Source organism: Vigna umbellata, chromosome 2 (assembly GCF_029865625.1).
Source record: "Vigna umbellata cultivar VRB3 chromosome 2, Vumbellata_1.0, whole genome shotgun sequence".
Lineage (NCBI taxonomy): Eukaryota > Viridiplantae > Streptophyta > Magnoliopsida > Fabales > Fabaceae > Vigna > Vigna umbellata.
This window is the reverse complement of record NC_142166.1, coordinates 34,543,814-34,566,946: the sequence shown is the minus strand read 5'-3', so window position 1 is coordinate 34,566,946 and position 23,133 is coordinate 34,543,814. Positions and strand designations below refer to the sequence as shown.

General features: G+C 36.1%; 2 protein-coding genes across 2 annotated transcripts; both read left to right on the top strand.

The window, feature by feature from the left end:
- Positions 1-15,060: 15,060 nt before the first annotated feature.
- Positions 15,061-17,596, top strand: LOC124848133 (large ribosomal subunit protein uL16-like). The gene is made up of 4 exons (XM_047325775.2): positions 15,061-15,220; positions 16,256-16,757; positions 17,081-17,162; positions 17,366-17,596. The coding sequence occupies exons 1-4, from the start codon at positions 15,211-15,213 to the stop codon at positions 17,435-17,437; spliced, it is 666 nt and encodes a 221-aa protein (XP_047181731.1). The 5' UTR covers positions 15,061-15,210; the 3' UTR covers positions 17,438-17,596.
- Positions 17,597-18,262: 666 nt separating this feature from the next.
- Positions 18,263-22,460, top strand: LOC124848132 (uncharacterized). The gene is made up of 3 exons (XM_047325774.2): positions 18,263-18,944; positions 19,298-19,570; positions 22,005-22,460. Exons 1-3 carry the CDS (start codon positions 18,489-18,491, stop codon positions 22,269-22,271), a joined length of 996 nt encoding a protein of 331 aa, XP_047181730.1. The 5' UTR covers positions 18,263-18,488; the 3' UTR covers positions 22,272-22,460.
- The last annotated feature ends 673 nt before the right edge of the window (positions 22,461-23,133 follow it).

The window sequence follows — 23,133 nt, the reverse complement described above, 5'->3', positions numbered from 1 at the left end:
TCTTTCACCCCTTTGAAGGAGGATCTTGGATGCTCAGGCTACCTCTTCCACTTTATTGGGTTTATTCTTTCATACTTTCATTGTTATTCATCTAGGTTCACCATGAATATGGTGAACTAAACCTTGTATGTTTGTTGGGGAATCAATGTAATCTCTTGAAGCTCTCATATATGGATTTGTTGAGTACATCTTTGAATTAAGACATATGCTTTCTTTCATCATTAGTTAGGGTTTTTCCTCTTTGCTCAATGCTTGCATTGTTTAACTCATTCTAATGCATGATTATTGGTTTTGTTGATACGGACACGTACGGGGAAATCTAGATCCGGGGAATTTCTCCCAATATTATACTGACAATATTATATTGGTTGCCTTTAAGCTCCTGCACTCATGAACTAATCATTAGGAATGCTAGGAATTGTATGAACTATTTGATTAGGGAGAAGCCATCTAGAATGGTACATTAGAGAGTGGCATTAACAATGATGATTTGAATGTTGAATTCCTAAAATATATGAGAGTGGATGAGATGAAATTGACCCCCAACAACATATTCATTCATATATTTCCTTGAAAGTGTTTATCTTTTGTCTTTGTCATTGATCAATTCATGCATACATATTTAATTTTCGTCTTTGCATATTAAACTTCAATTATTGTGTTCTTAAGTCTTAGCTAATCAACAAATCACATAACTAAACTAGGTCGTGAGTCCTTTGGGAGAACGATACTTGGTCTTACCAAGTTTATTACTTGAAACGATTCGGTCATACTTGCCGATTGTGAAACAAGTTTGTGACATCATATTTTGGTGCTTACAAATTTGTCCATCAAGTTTTTGGCGCCGTTGCCGGGGAATTTCTCCCAATATTATACTGACAATATTCTATTGGTTGCCTTTAAGCTCCTGCACTCATGAACTAATCATTAGGAATGCTAGGAATTGTATGAACTATTTGATTAGGGAGAAGCCATCTAGAATGGTACATTAGAGAGTGGCATTAACAATGATGATTTGAATGTTGAATTCCTAAAATATATGAGAGTGGATGAGATGAAATTGACCCCCAACAACATATTCATTCATATATTCCATTGAAAGTGTTTATCTTTTGTCTTTGCCATTGATCAAAATTCATGCATACATGTTTATTTTCTGTCTTGCATTTTAAACTCAAATATTTCGTTTGTAAGTCTTAGTTAATCAAGAAACCACATAACTAAACTAGGCCGTGAGTCCTTTGGGAAGAACGATACTTGGTCTTACCAAGTTTTATTACTTGAACGATTCGGTCATACTTGCCGATTGTGAAACAAGTTTGTGACATCATATTTTGGTGCTTACAAATTTGTCCATCACCTGCCAAGACTATATCATCTACATAAACAAGTAAGATGGTGATATGAGCAGAATCACTTTTGACAAAAAGTGAATAATCTTATTTTGATTGTATGTAGCCCAAAGAAAGTAAAGTAGTTGTCAACTTGTAATTCCATTGTCTAGAGGCCTGCTTGAGTCCATATAAAGACTTCAACAACTTACAAACTTGCCCTGTTTTTTTAGTTTTGTATCCAAGAGGAAGAGACATGTATACTTCTTCATCTAGATCCCCATGTAAAAAAGCATTATTTACATCTAGTTTATGTAAATACCAACGTTTGGAAGCTGCTAAAGCCAGAACCAATCTTACTGTTGTGAGTTTGACAACAGGTGAAAAAGTCTCAAAGTAATATAAGCCTTGTTGTTGTCTGTAGTGTAAGATCCTAGAAGTTCAAGAATTACCAAGTTGTAAAAAGTTAAGTTATAATGTAAAATAGAATGTTGTCAAGTGTTGACATGGTCTAATATTTTAATTATAACTTTTTGTACACTTATGATATTGAGTTGATTCTTGTTGCATTGGAAAGTAGACTCGAAGATCTTCGATTCAAGTACTCATACACCTAATTCTGATGTTGGGAAGGGGTTCAATCGAGCTGTCAAAGTTGTGCCAGTTTTCTCCACTCGTTGGGCGAGCAGTGCACACTCGCTGGGCGAGCAGTAAAGGCTCGTTGCGCGAGTGAAAAAGTTGCTTGACAGTCCCCGACATCACAAAAAGGTGTCTAGAGACTTTTTGGGTCACTGGGCGAGCCAACCAACTCGCTGGGCGAGCTAACCAAGCTCGTTGGGCGAGCATAACCCTTTCGCTAGGCGACCAGATCGCGTTTTGGCTAATTATAGGACGTTAGGGGGGGCTGGAAATTGTTCATATGTGAACTAGAGACCAGAGGAAGGAAGATCTTGGTGCAGGGAGCTTTGGAGCAGTGTTTTGAGTCACGAGGAAGGACTTTAAGTTAGGGGAACGTTTACAAAGTGTTCTTGAAGAACAAGCTAAGGAGAAAATCGTAAGGGGAGCTAATCTTGTGTCTTTTTGTTCTTGCATGTTCTAGATTTATGATGATGGTTATGTTTTTGAATATGAGGAAGGTTTAAACAGGATTAAACCTCTGTTTGGTTATGTTTTTGCAATCAAATTCATGATTATGTATGATTTATGGTTTGAAAACGAGTTGTACTTTGTTTTTGGTGGTGTTTCACGTTCGGATATATGTTTATGAATGTTGAGGATGCTTTGTAAGAACTGTGGTTCTGTAATGTTGAATCCATGCTTATGAACATGAATAATGAGTATGTGTTATGAAGAAATGTTGGATTTGAATCTGTATATATTGTTAATCGGTGAATTTTCCAGATGCATGATGTTGTTGGTTGTGGTTTTAGATATCTTTGAGATAGTGTTGAGTTTGGGTGGTTTGCATGATTGGGATAAAATCTTGGTATGATTTCAGGCCTTGGATCTGGATGTAAAATCTGATGGCAGTGATGGTTGTCTTAGTTTGGAATTCTTGAAAATGAGTTGTGAGGAGTCAGAATATGAATTTATGATGTTGTGGTTATTTGGCGTCTGTGAGGATTATTTAATGAATCTAAAAATGGTGAGAAGTTTGGGATGTTAGAGAAATTGATAAAGCGATATGGAAACTAAGTCTATGTAGGTCTGGAACGACTAACTCGCTGTTCTAGCCAAGCCCAACTTGTTGGGCGAGTTAGCTCCACTCGCTGGGCGAGTTAGCTCAACTCACTGGACGAGTCATACTCACTTGCTGGGCGAATGGCACGCGATTTAGAAACCTTGTTTTGGGTGTTTTAAGTTGATTTAATGCTTTTGATGAGTTTAAACATGTTTGGGAATATGTTTAATGATGAGAAATAATATGGAAATGAGTTGTATATGTTTATATGGTGATTGAATCATGATGGACAATGATTTAAAAGTGAGTTGGAATATTATTGATGTGTTGAGGTATGTATTGTATTGGATCTGTGCTACTTTGTTAAGTAGGCATATATGTTTAATGATGTGAAATGGTATGGAAATGAGTTGTATATGTCTATATTGTGTTGAATCATGATGGACTATGATTTAAAGTGTGAATTGAATTGTTTACGATGTGTTGAGATGTGTGTTGTATTGGATCTGTGCTACTTTGTTAAGTAGGCAGAATATACTTGATTGTGCTATTTTGATAAATAGACAAATGGTAATATATGATATGGTTGATATGATACTGTGTTGGTACGATATGCATGTTGAGCATAACTGTATTGGGATTGCTGGTTTAGATGGATAGTGGTTGATCATGACTGATATATTGCTTAACATGATTTTGTGGATCTGCGTTACTTTGGTAAGTAAGCAGAGGAAGGTTGGTTTGCGTTACTTTTGTAAGTAAGCAGAGGTACGATGATCTGTGTTACTTTGGTATGTAAACAGATAAATGATAACTTGTGTTACTTTGGTAAGTAAACAGATAAATGATAACCTGCGTTACTTTGGTAAGTAAGCAGAGGAATGATGAACTATGCTACTTTGGTAAGTAGACAGTGTTTCCGTGCTGATTTGGTAAGTAGACGGAAATCTCTATACTATACTTTGTGCTGCTTTGGTAAGTAGACGGAGTAGATGGTTCGTGCTGCTTTGGTAAGTACACGAAAATCTCTATACTATACTTCGTGCTGCTTTGGTAAGTAGACGGAGGAGATGGTCCGTGCTGCTTTGGTAAGTAGACAAAAATCTCTATACTATACTTCGTACTGCTTTGGTAAGTAGACGGAGTAGATGGACTGTGCTGCTTTGGTAAGTAGACGAAAATTTCTATATTATACTTCGTGCTGCTTTGGTAAGTAGACGAAGTAGATGGATTGTGCTGCTTTGGTAAGTAGACAGTGTTTTTGTACTACTTTGGTATGTAGGCAGAAATCTCTATATTGTGTTGCTTTGGTAAGTAAACAGTATCACAATGTTGTGCCACTTTGGTAAGTCGGCAATGGAAATTGGTATTGCACTGCTTTGGTAAGTAGGCAGGACGATGTATGATATGACACTTTGATAAATGGGGTAATGATTATGGAATGATAATATTGTAATATTATGTTTCAATGGGTGTGCTTATCGTGTATGAATTATGTTGAGAATAATGATATGATATTGAGAATCTATGGATGATGTATATGTTTGTGTAAGTTAGCTCACCCTGTTGTGTGTTTTTGTGCATGTAAATGCGATGATCATATGATGTGTGATATTACACGAGAGTAGATGCGGTGACAGAAGAAGATGGAGCATAGTAGATGCGAGGATTTGCGAGTGGGGAACTTGAGAAAGGGATTTTATATGTTTTAAATAAATTGTGTGTTGGAACTGTAATGTTATTATTTCCCTAGTGGGACCTTGATAACGGTTGATTTCACCGTTATTTGGGATTAAATTTTGATAATAAATGAACCCTTTTTGACTTAGGAACTTGCTTGTTCTCTTCTTTTTAGCTTATTTTGGTGAATAAGAGAGTTGAGGTTATACTTGAAGATTTTATCACTAAATTCCATTGATTTTGTAGCAAACTGGGATGAATTGGAAGAGGAGTTAAATGTCAAGAAGTTGGAACTCAGAAAAGACAAAAAGAGCACTAGAAGATAAGGTTGATGAAGATTGCAGGACGCTTGGGTGCCCTCCTCTAGGGCCCTCAGTGTAGGAGTCTCGCATTCACGCCTGAGCGCCCTTTCATGACCGTTGAGCGCTAGTCTTAAAGTAACGTTTCACGCCTGGGCACCCTTCCTGGGCCCTGAGCGCCACTCCTCTCACAAGCTCGCCTGGGCGCCCTGAGTTGGGGCACTGAGCGGTGTCAACATTGGCCCATGATCTAATTCAGCTGTATATAAGGACTTGAATGTCCTAGAGGGAGTATCTTTTGACATAATTGACACAAATTCAGATTTTGCCAACTCTCTAGAGGCAGAAGTGGATGCATAAGCTATCCTCTTAGGTTTTTAGGGTTTATCTTTCATTCTAATTCCATTGTTCATCTAGTTTCTCCATGATAAGGGGGAACTAAATTCAATTTGTTGTTGGGGGATGATGTAACCTTGTGAACTCTCATGTATTTGAATTAGTTTTAATTGATATTTGGTTATTTCATTAATTTTTAGGGTTATTCTTCTTTGCTCTATGCTTGTTATGTTTAACTCATTCATGACATGATTATTGGTTTTCGTGATATGGACACATACGGGGAAACCTAGATCTGGAGAATTTCTCCCAAAAGCAATGTTGCTCAGGGATGGGGATATGAGTTTTGGTTATCTTAAGCTTCTAATTGTAATGCTAAATTAGTTATTAGGGATACAAGACATTGTGATCTAGTGATTAAGGATAGACTTTCTCCGCCAAGACATCGGGTTTTAAGTAATTTAGAAAGTGATATTAACATTAATGAAGAAGATGAATTCATATATGCATAAGAGTAAACTAGGTGAAATCTAAACCCCAACAACATATTCATCTCATATTTTCAATATCATCCATTCATCTTTGTGTTTTTCTTCAATTGATCAAAAGTGCATTCATATTTACTTTCTTGTTTTTGCATTCAAAACCATAAAATTGTTCTTCAAAGTCTTAATTAGTTAAGTAGTTACATGACTGTTTAGTGTCGTGAGTCTTTTGGGAAACGATACTTGGCAATCAACCCTCACATCCCTATGTCTAGGCAATACTACTTTTAGGATAGATTCCCCAGATCTAGATTTCCTCGAATGTGTCCATATCGACAAAATCAATAATCATGCAATTGAATGAGTTAAACAAAGCATGCATAGAGCAAAGAGGAAAAACCCTAACAATTAATGAAGTAAAGCATATATAATCAAGAATCAATTCAATACATCAGAGTTTAAAAAGGTTACATCTTTCCCAACAACAATAAGGTTTAGCCCTCCATTGTCATGGAGAAACTAGATGAACAATGGAAGAGATAGAAAAAAACCCTAGAGAGAAGAGGAGAGTTGTCACATCCCCAAATCTACCCCTAAGGGGTGAAAAGTGTGTTTCTGTGCTCAAGCCATCAAAAGATATCATCCCTAGGACATGCAAGTCCTTAAATAGAACATAAAAATAACATAAAACAAGTCCAAGCCCATAAAAATGGCGCTCAGCGGCACTTTTGATGCTCAACGGTAAGTGCGGATCTTCTGAATGAATCTCAACTGCATTTTTAGCCCTCAACGGTGATTTCCGCACTTCAAAACTGCCTCTCAACGGTAATTACCGCTCAGCGCAACTTTTTCTGCACTCTGGTTGACTTTTCTGCATTCTGGTTGACTGGTTGACTTTTATGCATTCTGATTGACTTTTATGAATTCCAACCATTCGGTACTTTAACTCTTCTTTCAAATCATTCCAATAGCCTACAAAATCAAGGGGTTCTAGCACAAAACGATTAAATTCACCTTCAACTCTCTTATTCACAAAACTAAAGCAAAAACATGAGTTCAAGCAAGCTTCTAAGTCAAAAAGGGTGTTTTTAATATCAAAATTAAGTATAAAAATAACGGTTATTCAACCGTTATCACTAGAAAATGATATTTTAAAAGTGGTAGTGAGTTAAAAATAGTGAGTCTCAAATATTTTAATAGTAAGTGGTTTTAATATAAATAGTTCATTATAAACAATTTTCATAATTTTAAAACACACCATCTCTAGAAAATATTTTTCTAGAGTCATTTGTCTTCTCTCTAAGGGTTCTTGCACCTTATTCATCTATTTGAAGATCGGAGATCGCTTGTGTGACTCTCTTAAGTTAATTTTCTGTTTTTTTTCTCTGATTTCACGTTTTGTAATGCATGTTATGTTTTGACTATATCGCATGTATGATTCAAGTCTTCTTATAGGTTCTTTACTGATCAATGGTTCTAACAGCGTACCCTGATCATGTTTCTATGGTTTGTAGGTGCAAAGAGAGCTTTTTGAGCTATGAAAACGGTATAAGAACTTCTAGAACAATTTGGTCTTCTTAAAAGGTAAAGGAAGTTAGTGTTCATTCTTGAAATTTCAATTTACAAGTATGATCTATGATTGTTTGGATGATATAATTATTTAATTGTAATTGTGATATCTATTCTAGTATTCGTTGTGCTTGGATGATGTTAATTGATAGTACAATGCCTTAATGTCTGGTATGATGTGATTTTGATGTTCTTGAATAATATGTTATGAAGTTGTATTGATGATTGGAATTAGATGTCATGTTCAAGGGGTTGTGAGTTATAAAAGGTATGTGTTTTGTAGTTAAAAGTAGAGGTTTTGATAGACAAGTTTGTGAGAGAAGAATTTGATTAATAAATATAGTATTTCAAGTCTGTTTTTAGGTTAATTAAAGCTTGTAGGGGCTTAGAGATGGTAAACATCTTAGTTAGAAATAGGTGTTAGTTAATAAGGTGATTCTAGAAGGTTTTAGATTCAATTTTAAAGGTTTTAATAAGCAGAAATCTAAAGGAAGAAAGTATGATATAAAATTGAGGTTTAAGGTATGTATAGTCATAATAAACTTGTTTATATGTTATGTTAAACCAAAAATGTGACATGGAACTGTTATTGGTTAATATGTTGTTTTTTTTGTTGTGTTTTAGTCCAAATTGGAGGTTCTAACTAGTTAAATCTTAAAGTATAAAGGATGTGGTTAAAATGATGTTTTGGGGTATGTTATTGAGTCTACTAGGACTTGTTCAGATCTTTAGTTTGAAGAATTTGGTGTTAGAAGGTGTGGAATCGAGTTTAGGTACTTTTGGAGTTGTCAAATAGTTTAATGCACATAGTCTTAGGTCTAACGATCAAATAGGTACCTGGTTTTACCTATAAACATGTTTTCACATAAACTATAATGTTTAAAGACCCAATTTGGTAAGCCAAAATAAGTCCCAATTTAAGTAGTTGAGCACCTTTGTCGGGGCGCTTTGGTGCCACTTTCTAGTGGCCCTGGCGCTGAGCGCTAGTTATGGGGCGCCTGAGCGCAAATTTCCAGTAGCTAGGGCATTAAGCACCACCTTGGTCAGTCTTGTTTAGATGTTTTGGGTTCTTTAGTGGTTTTACTTAAACTGGTTCTTTTAATTTGATGGTTGTGCATTTATTTCATGAGATTTCTTACTGTGTTTACACAACATTATATATGTCGATGGAAGGTTGTGGAAAAGAGTTCCAAGAAGGAACTTCTTATTGGTGGTTTCAGTTGTTGTTAGTATGAATGGACAAAGTTAATCTGGGGTTTATCCTGACATTCTAATGATCATCCATGCTAAATTAAAGAGTGATGAATCATGTCGTGAGAATAGGAAGAGATCCTAGCCCGAGGGCCTTTTTCTAGTTGGCAAAGGGCGTATTAACGAACTAATCTTGTATGGTAGCTTTGAGTGGGTCAGTTGTTCCACCACACAAGTGCAGGAACCTCTGTAGCTCGACATTCATACTATATTTAGATGGTCAAGTCTAAGTTTGTGGTATGATTAAGATGAATGTTTCATTATGTGTGAAGTTTAATATATGAAGGAATTTTATTTTACCATGTTGAACCATTTTATCACTAGTTTACCCTTGCTTTTGTGTTGTTTGTTTGCGTGTTTGTTTTCTCTTTTGCAATGATCACCTAAATTGTGTGAGCTTAGGGAGATGTTTTTTCAGTTGCTCCAACGAGAGGTGAGGGTAAAATAGATGTGTAATTAGATGGTTCTACAAATTTAGATCTCTTCTTTGTGGTAGGTTTATCTTACCTAGTTGTTCTATTATCATCTTTGTAATGTTTTATTTTAGTAGTTTTATACTATTAAAAATGAGATGTTACAGATGAAATACTATGTTGAGTGATTTTAAGAAGTGTATTGAATTATAATTTTGAGAATGAGGTTTAAATAATATTGAACTCACATATATAGAGAAATATATTACATAATGAGAGTTTATGAATATTATTATAATTTGAGGGGTGGTGCGAAAGAAAATTGTGTCTTGCATGTAGATGAAATTTTTCATGGTCATATAATAAAAACTTAATCCTTGAGATGTGATTTTCAGGAGTGAGATGTTATATGACAAGTGTAAAACCTATGAGTAGAGCTAAATGTCTAGTTTTATTTTGAAATATTACATTAATGTAAAATGGGCGTACAATGTTTGACAACCAAGTACACAACGTTAAAAGTGACCAGTGGCAATATCCTAAATAAAATCACGCGATTGATGTCAGTTGGTTAGAGAAACAAACGTTAATTGCCTTTTCGACGTCTGTTAGTTAAAGACCAGAAGTATATTTGTGTTCAAATTCATAAAAGTTTGAGCGCGAAGATATTTTAAGAGACTCATTAGACGTCTATTAGTCAGAGGAACAAACGTTAATTGCCTTTTTGACGTCTGTTGGTCAAAGAACAAACGTCTATTGTTGTACAAATTCATAAAAATTAGAGCGCGAAGATATTGTAAGAGACCTATTAGACGTTTGTTGGTCAGAGGAACAAACATTAATTGCCTTTTTGACATCTGTTAGACGTGAAAAAGAAAACGTTACATTGAGTTCTCTTTTTTTGCTATCGAGCTGTGGATGTCTTTTCCTCACCTCATAGCGGCACATGTTTACTCCCTCACCCTCACGGTTAGTTTCATTTTTGGTTTTTTATGTATATTGGTTGTTGCACTTTTAATTGTTTGTTATTATTTCTAAAATTCTGAAAATTTTTGTGGTGTATTCTTCTATTGTATATTATTTTCCATGGTTTCAGTGGTGGAAAATATTGACAATTTTTTTTTAAAAAACAAGCATATAAATTGACGTCTGATATAAGAACAACAAACGTCAATTAATATATATTATAAATGTAATCAATGTTAATTGACTTTTGTTCAAATACAATAAATATTAATTTGTTAAAACCTTTAATAAATTTAAGGTCTTTCGCTATGATGTTAAACTTTTAATAAATGTCTATCAAAATAACATATGTTAAAAACAATTTCGTTGTTAGTGTTAACAATTGATTTTTCTGGTTGCTATTAATATTAATTTTGTGAAAATGTATGTAATAAAAAGTGCATTAAATTAAGTACATGATATTCCACAAATATGTAGCTTAGCTTATCCTTTTTGTTAAGGTTTAAACTCTCATTTGCTCCTCGTATTTGTGTGTCAATCTCAAGTGGGTCATCGTTATTTTTTCGGTCTCAATTGGGTCCATAAAGTTGTAAAAATAAGTCAATTAAGTCCTCTCCGTTAAGTTTTCATTGACGTCGTCTACAGATGCTGAGCTGTAATTTTTTTTAGTTGACGTGGCAATGGGTATTAAATTGAATGAGTGTTCTGTTTTATAATCAATCATTCCACGTGGAGAACTATATTTTTATGTTGGTAGCCCTAACATTTAAAGGGACCCCTGACATCCAAAGGCCGTTGCGAGTCGCGGTCCAAGGCGTCGCCAGCACCGCTATTCACCGTTGGAGGCATTGCCGGCATGGCATCGGGTCCTCCCTTCTCCTTCTTCTCTTCACGTGTGAGAGAGGAGCACCCTTGTTCCTCCGTCAATCGCCTCTTGAGCGAGCCCGGCCGCTGCAAGCCACGAGCCAGGGCACCACCGGTCGCTGCCAAGCTCGTCGCCGGTCACAACAGAACTGTATCGTTTTGAAGCACTGGGAGAAGAGGTTAGAAAGGAAAGACGGAGCGAGATTTTGGGGATTTTCCCTTTCCTTTTTTTGCTTAGTGTATTTGCTTGGTCTCCGAACAAGGAATCAACACTTGAGAATCCTGAACTGACCCCATCTTTGCTTCTTCCTAGTTGATCAATTCAATCATACATTCTAATCAAAATTGAGCTGATGGGTACAACCATCCATTGATAGAAGCTGCAGAACATAAATACTGCAAGTGCAAAAGCATATGTACATGGAGATTTCAGAAGCCAATATTTAAAGATCTTGACATTCCCAAAGACCAAACATTAAGTGGCAGCTACCCCACAAAAGCTAGTGTCACCGGAATTAGCATAGGCATTGGTGATATTTTTTTTTTGGGCAATCAGACAGTAGGATTCAGAGTTGAGCATTTGCTTTGCAATTTGTAGGCTTATGATCCCTGAAAAAAATCAATGCATTTTCTCATGATAGTCAATTTCTCTGATTACGCACCCCCCAACCACACATAAGGTGTACGTAATGCAATATGTTAATTTGAACATAATAGTGCGTTCAAGTAAGAAAATATGGTTCATGACTCTGAAATGCAGCTAAGTAAGTCGTAACCAAGCGTCTAGATATGAAAGCTGAAAGAAATAGAAAGCTCACTGAATCTTCATCTACAACCCCATCACTACAAGAACCAGAATCAGAGGGAAAACTCTGAAGTTTTCTAGGTCTATGAACCTGCTTGCTTCCTGAAAACGAATTAAACAATAAAATTAGGATGGAAGATTCACGAGCGCGTACGACAAAGGGTTTAATTAAGAATTGATTACTAAAATTCTTCAAAAATACTAAACGGAGACACACACTACTTGTCACGAATCTGTGGTAAAAGTAGTAATTGAAAGATTATGAGAAGAAACGCCTCCCACTCAATCATGCATGAGATAAAGAGAATGACAGAGAAATTGAAATCAACTTACCCAGAATTTGTAAGAAATTGATGCAAGGAAAAAATCAACTTACCCGGAATTTGCTTTACGATGTGTGGTTGGAGTTTTTGACGAGAATTGAAATATAAACTTGCAATAAAAATGTATTCTTGTGTGACGTCTATCCTGTGGATAGAATCTTGTGAGTTGTGACATTACAGAGAGTGTTTTAGCTAGCCATTGCTCTTGCTCATGATATACAAGCTCATATATAATTCTTTCGACTCGTTGGTAACTTTTCATATATTTATTGTGTTGTATTTAATACTTGGAAAACTGTATCCAAGTTTTGTCCATACCAATTGTAGTTTGTTAGAGAACAATGATTATAGATCTTCAACACTTTTTTATTTTCTGATATTCGGTCATCTTCAATACTGTTTCGTCTATCGCTAGGTTGAGGTAAAGAAAGTTGTTCCCAGGGATGATCATACTGAGTAGAAATAGGGCAAAAAATTGAAACTTGCCTCGTTTCTTGAAGTGGGGGTGGGAAATGTGCGAGATTTGGTTGGTGGGAAGGATTTGAGGTTGCTTTCGAGGTGGTAAGGGAGGACGAAGTTGGTGATCCTGGCACAGTTAATGGCAGAGAGTTGGTCCAACATGCATGCATCTTGGGCCAGGGAAATAATTTCTTCTATGGCAAACGCCGGAGATGCGACGGAAGCCGCTTCCCAACAACGCCGGATTAGCGCCAGATTGTCCTTCGAGACAGCCGCCGAAGATGTTGCTGAAGGTACCCATGCCGAGAAGCCTCTCCCCGTGTAGGTGCTAATGACGCCGGAATCCACCGTCGGTGACTGGAATCTACTCTCAGTGACCTCATAGAGACGACGATAGTACGTGAAGGAAAGATGAAGACGTTGTAGGATATAAAAACTCTGAATCCCTAACAACGACAGCTTGGAGACCAGAAACACTAATATTGCAGAGGGATCCACAAGCGATGGACATTGGTCACCTCTCTAGGCTTTTGCAAAGAACTTTCAGAAGTGGTGGTTTCCAAATCCCTCGTTCCCTTTTCAATTTTGCCATGTCATACTTATTTAATTTAAATAAAAATTTCACATAATGAAACAATGCACATCAGCATAAACAAATCATCACAGTTAGACGCCGTTAGTGAAAACTTAACGGAGAGGGCTTAATTGACTCATTTTTACAAGTTTATGGATTCGATTGAGACCGAAAAAAAGAATGAGGACCCACTTGAGATTGACACACAAATACGAGGACCAAATGAGGGTTTAAACCTTTTGTTAATTGTGTTTCAATTACAACCAGTGTGACATAATAGATAATATTCCAGGTGAAAATGTTGTATAAGTATAAATAAAAGAAATAGTTATATATATATATATATATATATATATATATATTATAATATAATATGTTTTCTAACTAAATAATATGATATAATAATTGAATTAAAGACGTTACAACACAAGTTTTATTTAGAACAATGTTTAATGATTAAAATAAAATAAGGTTTAATGTTTCGGTAGGCCCTTATTTTCGTCCAGAATCTCAAATATGTTTCCTTCTTTTTCGACGTCTCAATTGGGTCCTTATTTTTGTAAAATTGAATCAAATAGAGGTTTACCGTCAAATTGGACAAATGTCGTTTAGAAGGCCTTGACGTGACATGCTAACAGTATACTTTTAATTGACGTGACAGTAAAATCCTGATTGTGAAGTAAAAACTTGTGGTCGGCCTGGTGGTCGGTCACTCGGTCTGGTGGTCGACTTGGTGGTCGATCAGCCTAGTACTGCTAGGAGACTGTACGGTACATAAAGGATTCTTCAAAAGCTTAAATAATGAGAGCATTTATATACCAATTCTCTTTACATTTCACGGGTAGTAAACTATTAAACAAGTCATATGTTACTGCTATGACAAGTCATAAATCTTCACTGAATTGGCTTCTCATATACTAATTCTCATAAATTTTCATTGAATTGGCACCATCAGGCCGACCACCCACCAGGCCGACCGACTACCAGATTGAGTGGCCGACCACAGGTCGACCACCAGACCGAGTGATCGACCACTAGATTTTTACTTCATAATCAGGTATTTACTACCACGTCAATTAAAAGTATACTATCAGCATGCCACGTTAGGGCCTCCTAAATTACGTTTGTCCAATTTGACGACAAACCTATATTAGATTCAATTTTACAAAAGTAAGGACCCAATTGAGATGTCGAAAAAGAAAAGAATTTATTTAAAATTCTGGACAAAAATATATACTTATCAAAACATTAAACCATAAAATAATAAGGGTTAAATATGTTTTTAGTCCCTAAACTATTGGCCGTTTCTGGTTTTCGTCCCTGTTTCAAAGTAAGGTACAATTTGGTCCTCATTCTTTTCGAAAACGTTCGTTTTAGTCCTCGAAAACTAAACACTGTTTAAAAATTTGGTCCTCGTTTAGCAACAAATGAGGACTAAAACCAAAATTCCGAGGACTAAAACGAACGTTTCGAAAAGAATGAGGACCAAATTGTACCTTACTTTCAAAGAGGGACGAAAATCAGAAACGGCCAATAGTTTAGGGACTAAAAACATATTTAACCCAAATAATAACGAACAACGGAGGTTTACTTTTAAAAGTTACATTAAGCGATTGAAAAAGCACATATGTTACCTTTTATTGTGAAAATTCGTACTAAATTCATTCCAGGTGATTGCAACATTAGGCTTTAAATACACAAGAAAATAATAAACATGTCAAATAATTATATTAATATAATTTAACCTTCTAATTAATACACTATTTTTATCTACTATAAATACAAATATTAATATAATCTGTTTTGAAACAGGAGATCTTCGTTGAAGAAAACTCAAATAAAAATCACATAAGAAATAATTTTTGAATTGTACAAAAAGCTTATAAATTGTATAATCTAAATGTCAAAAAATAATTTTCAAATTGTACAATTTAAAAAGGATAAAATGTAAAAAAAAAGAAAGAAATTTATGAAAAGGAGTGAGTTTTGTGGGAGGTACATAAAGAAATAGTAAAAAAAAAAAGGAAGATTGTTTACATTGGGCCGATAGGAGATCATAAACGAAGATCGAAATTACTTATGTGGCATCTTGCAATTTCAAGGGTTATCAGGAGTAGGTTTTCTCTTTTCCCTTCACAGCCATAACCCACCGCGTTGCGGAGAGAGACGTCGCAATGGGGAGGAGTAAGCATCTCCATTCTCTGTTATCTATTCTACGTTCTCTCGTTCGATTCCTCTTCGTTGCTTCGTTTTTGTTTGACACTATTATTGTTCATTCGTAGTTGCGTAAGATTTTCGAAATTTTTATATTCCCTTTTGTTCTTGTTCATCTTTAGGATTCATTAGATTTGGTGGATAGCTAGATTGAAACATGCTTTGAATAAAGATACGTTGCATCTTTGTATGCAAGCAGACAATAATATTTGTAGCCGTTTTAGCTGTTTTGTTTATGGAAGCTTCATTGTTGCCTCTGGTTTCTGTTTGGTAGATATTATGACGGGCAATACGTTGATTATCCGCGTCGATAAAATTTATGTTATGTACAGTTCTGTTCGCCATTTGGTTTATCTTACAAAGAAAAAAAATGGGTTGGAGTTGTTTTTTTATTGTTTAAAAAGTGATATAATTTTGAAGTTGTTGCTACTGGACTACATCTTCCGATGATCATATATTGTATGTTTATAATAAAATGTAGGCAAGTTGGTTAATTGTTTTCTTTAGATTTAAAAGCATGCATTTTGTTATTCTGTAAAATCATTGACTACGGTTGTCCTTTGAATTTTTGTTAATGGTCACCCCCTTGTTTGAATTTTACAAAGTTCTTCATGAAGAGTTACCCGATTGATATATACCTTCTGTTACTCATGGTTTATGCTTCACGAACATAGTTTTTTTTTTTCTTTTTTTATCCTTTACATTCTTTACATTTTCTACCGGAAAAACCACTATCAAGTCACATGTACAGGGCTTAGTCTTGCAGTGGCATATTGTTTTTCAATTATTTCATGAGTTATGTTTTCGGCAGTTGTCTTTTCTGAGATCTTATAGTATTGATACCTGTTTAGGAGATTATTCTGTGTTTTAATGTTCTTCCCTCTGCACCTACAGTCCATGTGTCACTGATGACTGGTAATATATGCTGTAATTTTTTAGAATGGTATCTGAATGAAACTGGTAATATATACTTTCATATTCACGTTATGATGGTGTATGTTTTAGGGCCTGCAAGGTGTTATCGGCAGATAAAGAACAAACCATACCCCAAATCACGCTTCTGTCGTGGTGTTCCTGATCCTAAAATCAGAATTTATGATGTTGGTATGAAGAAGAAAGGTGTTGATGAATTTCCTTTCTGCGTCCATTTGGTTAGCTGGGAAAAGGAAAATGTTTCAAGTGAAGCATTGGAAGCTGCTAGGATTGCATGCAACAAATATATGGCAAAGTTTGCTGGAAAGGATGCTTTCCACTTGAGAGTCAGAGTACATCCGTTCCATGTTCTTAGGATCAACAAAATGCTTTCATGTGCTGGAGCTGATAGGCTTCAGACTGGAATGAGAGGTGCATTCGGAAAGCCACTGGGTACATGTGCTAGAGTGGCCATTGGCCAGGTCCTTCTTTCAGTCCGCTGTAAGGACAGTAACAGTCATCATGCACAGGAGGCCCTTCGTCGTGCCAAGTTCAAGTTCCCTGGTCGTCAAAAGATCATTGTTAGCAGGAAGTGGTATGTATTTAATATTAATATTTTAATTCTTTTGACAGCAAGCTTCACATCTGAACACGAATACTTCTAGATTAGTTAAGGCCATTTTTTTTACTTGAGTAGAGTTTCTGCTATAATACCTTGATTTAAAAGGAGTATATTTATTATTTCTGAAACAAATCCTTATATCTTTTATCCATTGTCATCCTGTGATTGTGTTGAAATTACTGCCTGTTTGTTCAAAGGTTTTGATTTCGATTGGAGTTTATTTATTTCAGTCCTTTGTCATTAGGATCTTTTTTATGCGTTTGATTTGACTGTAGTTGTTTTAACTGCTTGTTTAGGGGTTTCACCAAGTTTAACCGTTCTGATTATCTCAAGTACAAGTCAGAGAACAGGATTGTGCCTGATGGTGTGAATGCTAAGGTAACGCAAAGACCTGCATGTGGATATACTAATCGAACATATTGAAATTTTACTTTTCATGCTCGAGGACCTTTATATTTTACCTAATTTGCACTTGGATCTGGATTTGTTTGAAGAACATTTTTGCTTATGCATTCAGTGGGTCTATTTTTTAGTTGTTTTTAGCTTATCTAATTTACAAATTTCTTCGTGCTGTCTTGCAGCTTCTTGGGTGCCATGGACCACTGGCAAATCGTCAACCTGGAAGAGCTTTTCTGACGAGTGCTACTGCCTAAATGACTGTTACTTGCCAAGAGTGGGCTTTATAGCTAATAGTTGTGTTCCGACTCAATTCAAGTTTCTTATTTATTCTACCCGTAATATTAAACTATATTGAGTTTATCTCATTATTTACAAACCATAATGAATGGAATGAGTGGTATTTTTAGTTCGGATTTCCTTGCCCTGATGATTTGTTTGATAGTAGCATAATGCAAAAAGTTATGATTGATCAGATAACTTACCATTGTATTTCCAGTGAAAACAACAGTTTGCTCATCCTGTTATACTAACAGGATAATGTGTCTAGTGAGAAAAAAAAATGGTTTAACCACATCATTACTCATAAAGCAATACTATAAATTTAATAAGACGTTGAAACAGGGTTGTGCCTCAGTTGTAATTTACAACAATTCAATATATGCATTGATTTTGCCATCACATAAACAGTTCTATGAAACTATAATTACCTCGGAGTAATTTATGATGAGTCAGATTGCTGCAGAACATCGTTCTTCCAACTTCGGGGCAATAATTCGTTTAAATGAAATTATTTTCATATCTTTAATATCCTAGAACGAGAGACTTTAGCTCGATAGTATAGGTAAGCAGGCGCATAATCCTCTGCAATCAAAGAGTTAGCAGCAAGGATGTGGATATTGCCATTAGATGAAGGTACACGAATTTAATGGAAAAATAGGGAGTAAATGTAGATTTTTCTTTTATTTCACCATTTAGTTATAAATCATGATGTGTGTCGTGTTAAAAACAATTTTAATCAGTTCACAATCTAAAATTCTTTAGGTGCATAAAAGACTTTGGGTGCAGACTCATGAATTAGTCTTAGATGGTTTAGTAGTTTAAAAACGGAAGGGGATTGCTGACTTCCTCCGCACGTTTCATCCACCTCCATTCACGACCCTTATTAGCATTGTAAGGGGTCGGATCGGGTCGGGTCGCGCAGTTAGGTAGTGAAGGTGGACCCGACAGAAAGTGGTGTTGTGTTGTGAATTCCACGGTTGACAGCACTCCGTTTGCATTTGTGAGTCATTTATTTGAAAATCGGAAATGCAGGTGTCAAGGGCATCTTCGCAAAAAATCACCCAATTCCAAGCTTTAGTCCGCGGCACCATCAACCAGCGCCACTCTATCCGCCGCCCCTCCTTCTCCGATGCAGTCGCGTTCCGCTCCCCTTCGCCGATTTTCCACCCACAACAACGCCTGGGTAGTAGCACGTTTCGATTCTTCTCCTCCAATTTCGACAAAGGCTTTGCGCAGAAGGTGTTTGATAAACCCGCGGCCGCAGTGAGCTCGGCCTTCTCCCGGTACCGCGAGGCAATTGGGTTGCAAATCGAGGCGTTTTGCAAGAGGAACTACCTCTTTCTGTTGGGCGCTGGTGGAGTTATCCTTTGCGGTGTTCTTTGGAGGATCCTCTTTGGAGTCGCTAACCTCTTCGTTGGAATCTCCGAAGGCTTGGCTAAGTATGGCTTCCTTGCCCTTTCATCTGCTATCGTTGCTTTTACTGTAAGTTCTTTCGCCAGCTTGTTTCACATGTTCTAGGCTACGTCAATTATTATGATTGTTCAATACAAACTCTTCCATTAAGATATAAGTAACAATTGGACTATGTTTGGATGAAAGTTAGGCAAGTACAATGCACATTTCCGCATCCATTGCACAAAATGAAAAATGAAGAATAATGCTTTGAGAGTAAAATTACTTTTGAGTTCTCCCAGTGAAATCCGAACATATACTTAATTTGCATCATGTTAACGTATGCTCGTTTAAGATCGGAAATGCTGGTGGTGGATCATGTATGAATGAATGGTACATGGAATGGGACATTGTCTAATTGTTTCCTTCGCGTTGTCTTTCAGGGCTTGTATATCCGCTCGAGGTTCACAATCAACCCGGATAAAGTTTATAGAATGGCAATGACGAGACTTAACACGTCTGCCGGGATTCTTGAAGTTATGGGTGCCCCTCTTTCTGGAACTGATTTGAGAGCCTATGTCATGTCAGGGGGTGGCCTCACCTTAAAGAAGTTCAAGCCGAGTATTAGGAGCAAACGGTGTTTTCTCATTTTCCCCATTAGAGGGTCTGAGAAAAAGGGACTGGTCAACGTTGAAGTCAAGAAAAAGAATGGCCAGGTAAATAAATTGTATATTAGGAAATCACTTCACAGAATTTGTTAGTCTTATGTTTACATTTATTGCTTCCATCATCCGTCTGAACATTGTAGTTTTGCTTCCAAAGCTAGTAATGTTGTTGAGTTAGGTACATTTTGTTGTTCCCTTCCCATGTCTTGAGAATTGTTAGTTATATGATTCAAGACCGTTTCATGGAAAAATTCTTATCTAGTGATTGGTATTTCCGTCTCCATCTGTGTTGTATGATAAATATATTTTCAGTAAGCACATCAGGTTTTATTCAATGCATCAATGTTGATGATAAACATTCGAGCCGAAACCAAAAGTAAACATACAAATATCTCGCATTGAGCATGTACCTAGAATCCTAGCTTCGAACGTTTTTTAAATTGTTTTTACTCTTTTTCTCATATTGTAAATCAATAGATTGATACGGCTGTGTCGCCTGTAAATGAGGGGTTCTTTTATTAATGTCTAAACAGGAAGATACTAATGCATTTGGTATATTTATATTGCAAAACTTAGCTTGACATATGATAATGGGCAATCTATGCGACTTTTTGGCTCATTTGGTTGGAGGTTTGGCACATAATGCTCGTGTTTGAAACCTGTGGTTCCTTGGCATTGCAACTAATTTTGTTTAAAGCTATTACCTAACTGATATGATGGGGGATTGGGATGCTTTTGCTCCATTGGGGTGTGTCTCTACAACAATCACCAATGGAGTCTTTTCCCATTAAGTAGGGTTGGCTACATCGTTGTTGTTTTTGTTTTCCTTTTCGGTTAAGGAGGATTGCTTATACTTTAAATTCCATGTAATTTTGTTGGCTGTCTACGTAATTTCTTTTGTTTAAAAATAAAACATGCCTCGCACTAAGATGATTGGGTGGCTGCCAACTTGCCACACCACGTAAGTGCATAACAAAGGAATAACAGAGCAGTTTGCTGTGCAAGGATGCTACGGGTATCAGTTCTCTAGTACTTCAATTGGCATGGATTCATGAATAGAGGAATGGTTTTGTCCTTAATGAGAAAATAAAATGCTTTAAGCCTGAATCTTGCATTAGTGGAAGAATAGTCGAGAGGAGAGGAGTCTGCTGTTCTTCAAACCACCCAAAGCTGAAAAATAATACACTGACATATGCATGCCCAAAAAATTGAAGCGGCTCTTATTTACAACCCAAAATGATCTACATCGTGATATCTAAATATATCTAAGAAGTGAAAACAGAAACATAATGAGAGGTAAAGCTTTTGTGGGAATAGTGGATGAGGCAACTGCAAGTAGATTCCTATTTTGGAATTAAATTCAAAAGGGTTGAAATGTGAAGAAGGATGTCTTGTTTCTGTCGATTTGTTGATTGTTTTGAAATATATCTCATTTCTCCTACCACGAAAGTATCACGGCTGATGCCAAGCTTACAACGTTTCTGTTGATTTTTGCTTGCTGTTATTGTAGCATATTAACTTCAACATCTACTATTTTGTGGTTGTTAAATCTTACTTTTGGTTGAGTGATCAGAATTGATGAAAAGGTGTTTAATTCTATTATAAAACTGTTACTCAACTGAAAATGCAGTCTTTGAAGCTGAAAGCATGACGTAGATATTCCCCATGAAGTTATTTATATGTGACAATATCATGGTTTCGTTTCCAGCAATATCCCCCAAGTTACTTTAGAGCAGGCGTAGGTAGTTGATACAATATCTGGTCTTCGGTGTATGTTCCTAATTTCTCACGTGTTTCTTCCAATAGGACATTATGCCTGGCCTAAGAATGTTAATTGGAATCAATAACCTTAGTTATCTGTTCTGTTTATTTAGAGAAAATTTAGCATGGGCTGGTAATGACTGCACTCATAATTTATGATCTATTATGCATGATGATATCCTTCAGGCTTCTAGTCCTACAATTTCATTTTTTAATATGATTGAGACATAATTTTTTTTATTTTAGTGCTTACTTTCAATTCAAATAGAAGAACTTATTTATATGAAGTAGATTTTAGCTTCAGAATTTTTTTGAAATAACTTTTTTTTTTTTATTACGATAGCAGTTTTCTTTGAAGTGTTACTTGTGATTATTAAAAATCAGAGAAAATCCATACTAAATTTTAAAAGTTGAGAGGCTGCATGACATTTTGAAGTGGTCAACTTTGGCCCCCCTCCAACTGAGCTCTAGCTTGTAGCTTCTAGCTTCATCCCCTTAGGTAGTTGCTTGTGGTTGTGTCCATCTGTTATCTATGTACATCCAACAAATAGAATTTTTTTATGCTTGACAAAACCATTCTCTCTTTTTGTTAGCCCTATATTTATTATGGTGTAATTATTAGCAAGAATTATTCTCGAGAAAAATAAACGTAAAATGTAAAAAGATATTTGTTGTTTCAGGGTATGCTTGCTTACTTTACCTTTCCCATTATGTTTATACGCAGTATGCTATGAAGCTTCTGGCCGTTGATGTACCCATGGCTTCTGGTCCAGACCAGCGGTTGTATCTAGTTGGGGATGAAAACGAGTACAGAGTTGGTGGGGGGCTAATATCCGAGCTTAGAGACCCTGTAGTGAAGGCAATGGCGGCAACCAAGGAATTTGATGCTCTTGATGAGATCGAGGAAGAGGAAGATGCTGAAAGAGAACGCCTGGAGGATGAAAGAAAGCAGCGTGAAGAAATTGAAAAGCTTGAAAAGAGTGGCACCTAGTAATAGGCTTTCCAGATGTTTTTCTTCTGATTTATTTTCTATATGATTGCAGGAGTTGATGTTATTTACAACACATTTTGTTTTGTATCAGTTCGAGTTTTCCCTAGATTTAGAAACCCTTGTACAACAAATGGCCAAGTTTATCTGAACCAAAGTTGAGAAAATAAAGCTGACAGGGATCAACGTGCACTGGAAATGGACTCAGCATCTGTCGGTTTCGATGTTGCATTGTCTCAAGTGTATAATCCTTGCCCACGATATGGTTACTATCTGCCATGGTTGGATGTCATTTCAGAGACCTAAGTGTTGACCACCTTCCCCCTACCCCTTGAAAGTTGTTTCTAGTATGCTTCTCCGACTTTCCAAGGATTCTCAGTGTGACTGGACCCTCCAACAACCTACAGTGAGTGCTGAAATTCTAAGGTAAGACGGTTCCCTGATCCGACCAGTTCGGTTGCGGAGTTAAAAATGTAGCTCACATAAAAGAACACCGGTCAATTTACAGTGAAACATTTAAAATCCAGGTCGCATTTACAAACTGGAAAGCAATAAAATAGCAAGGGAAATAAAATTTTAAAATTTGAATCAGTTTACTGTTTAACTGAAGAGAAAAGAAGCGGAGAAAAAGAAAGAAAAATCACGATTTTCTTTTAAGTTTTCCTGTCATTTAAAATTAATATATATATATATATATATATATATTTTTTTTTTTTTGGTTTCAGTACGTAGGTCGAGAATCATATTTTCATAATTTAATCTAATCTCTTATCCTGATTTCGTTTTTCTTTTTCTTCTGGTTTATCGATTTTCTTTCGATAGAGTCCAAATTTGAATAGTGAGTTGTGTTAAAGATACTGTAATG

Coding starts and splice junctions, on each gene's coding strand:
- LOC124848132 (XM_047325774.2), top strand. CDS start 18,489: ATGCAGGTGTCAAGGGCATCTTCGCAAAAAATCACCCAATTCCAAGCT. Junction 18,945..19,297: donor CTGCTATCGTTGCTTTTACT/GTAAGTTCTTTC, acceptor GTTGTCTTTCAG/GGCTTGTATATCCGCTCGAG. Junction 19,571..22,004: donor TCAAGAAAAAGAATGGCCAG/GTAAATAAATTG, acceptor GTTTATACGCAG/TATGCTATGAAGCTTCTGGC.
- LOC124848133 (XM_047325775.2), top strand. Junction 16,758..17,080: donor ATCATTGTTAGCAGGAAGTG/GTATGTATTTAA, acceptor CTGCTTGTTTAG/GGGTTTCACCAAGTTTAACC. Junction 17,163..17,365: donor CTGATGGTGTGAATGCTAAG/GTAACGCAAAGA, acceptor GCTGTCTTGCAG/CTTCTTGGGTGCCATGGACC.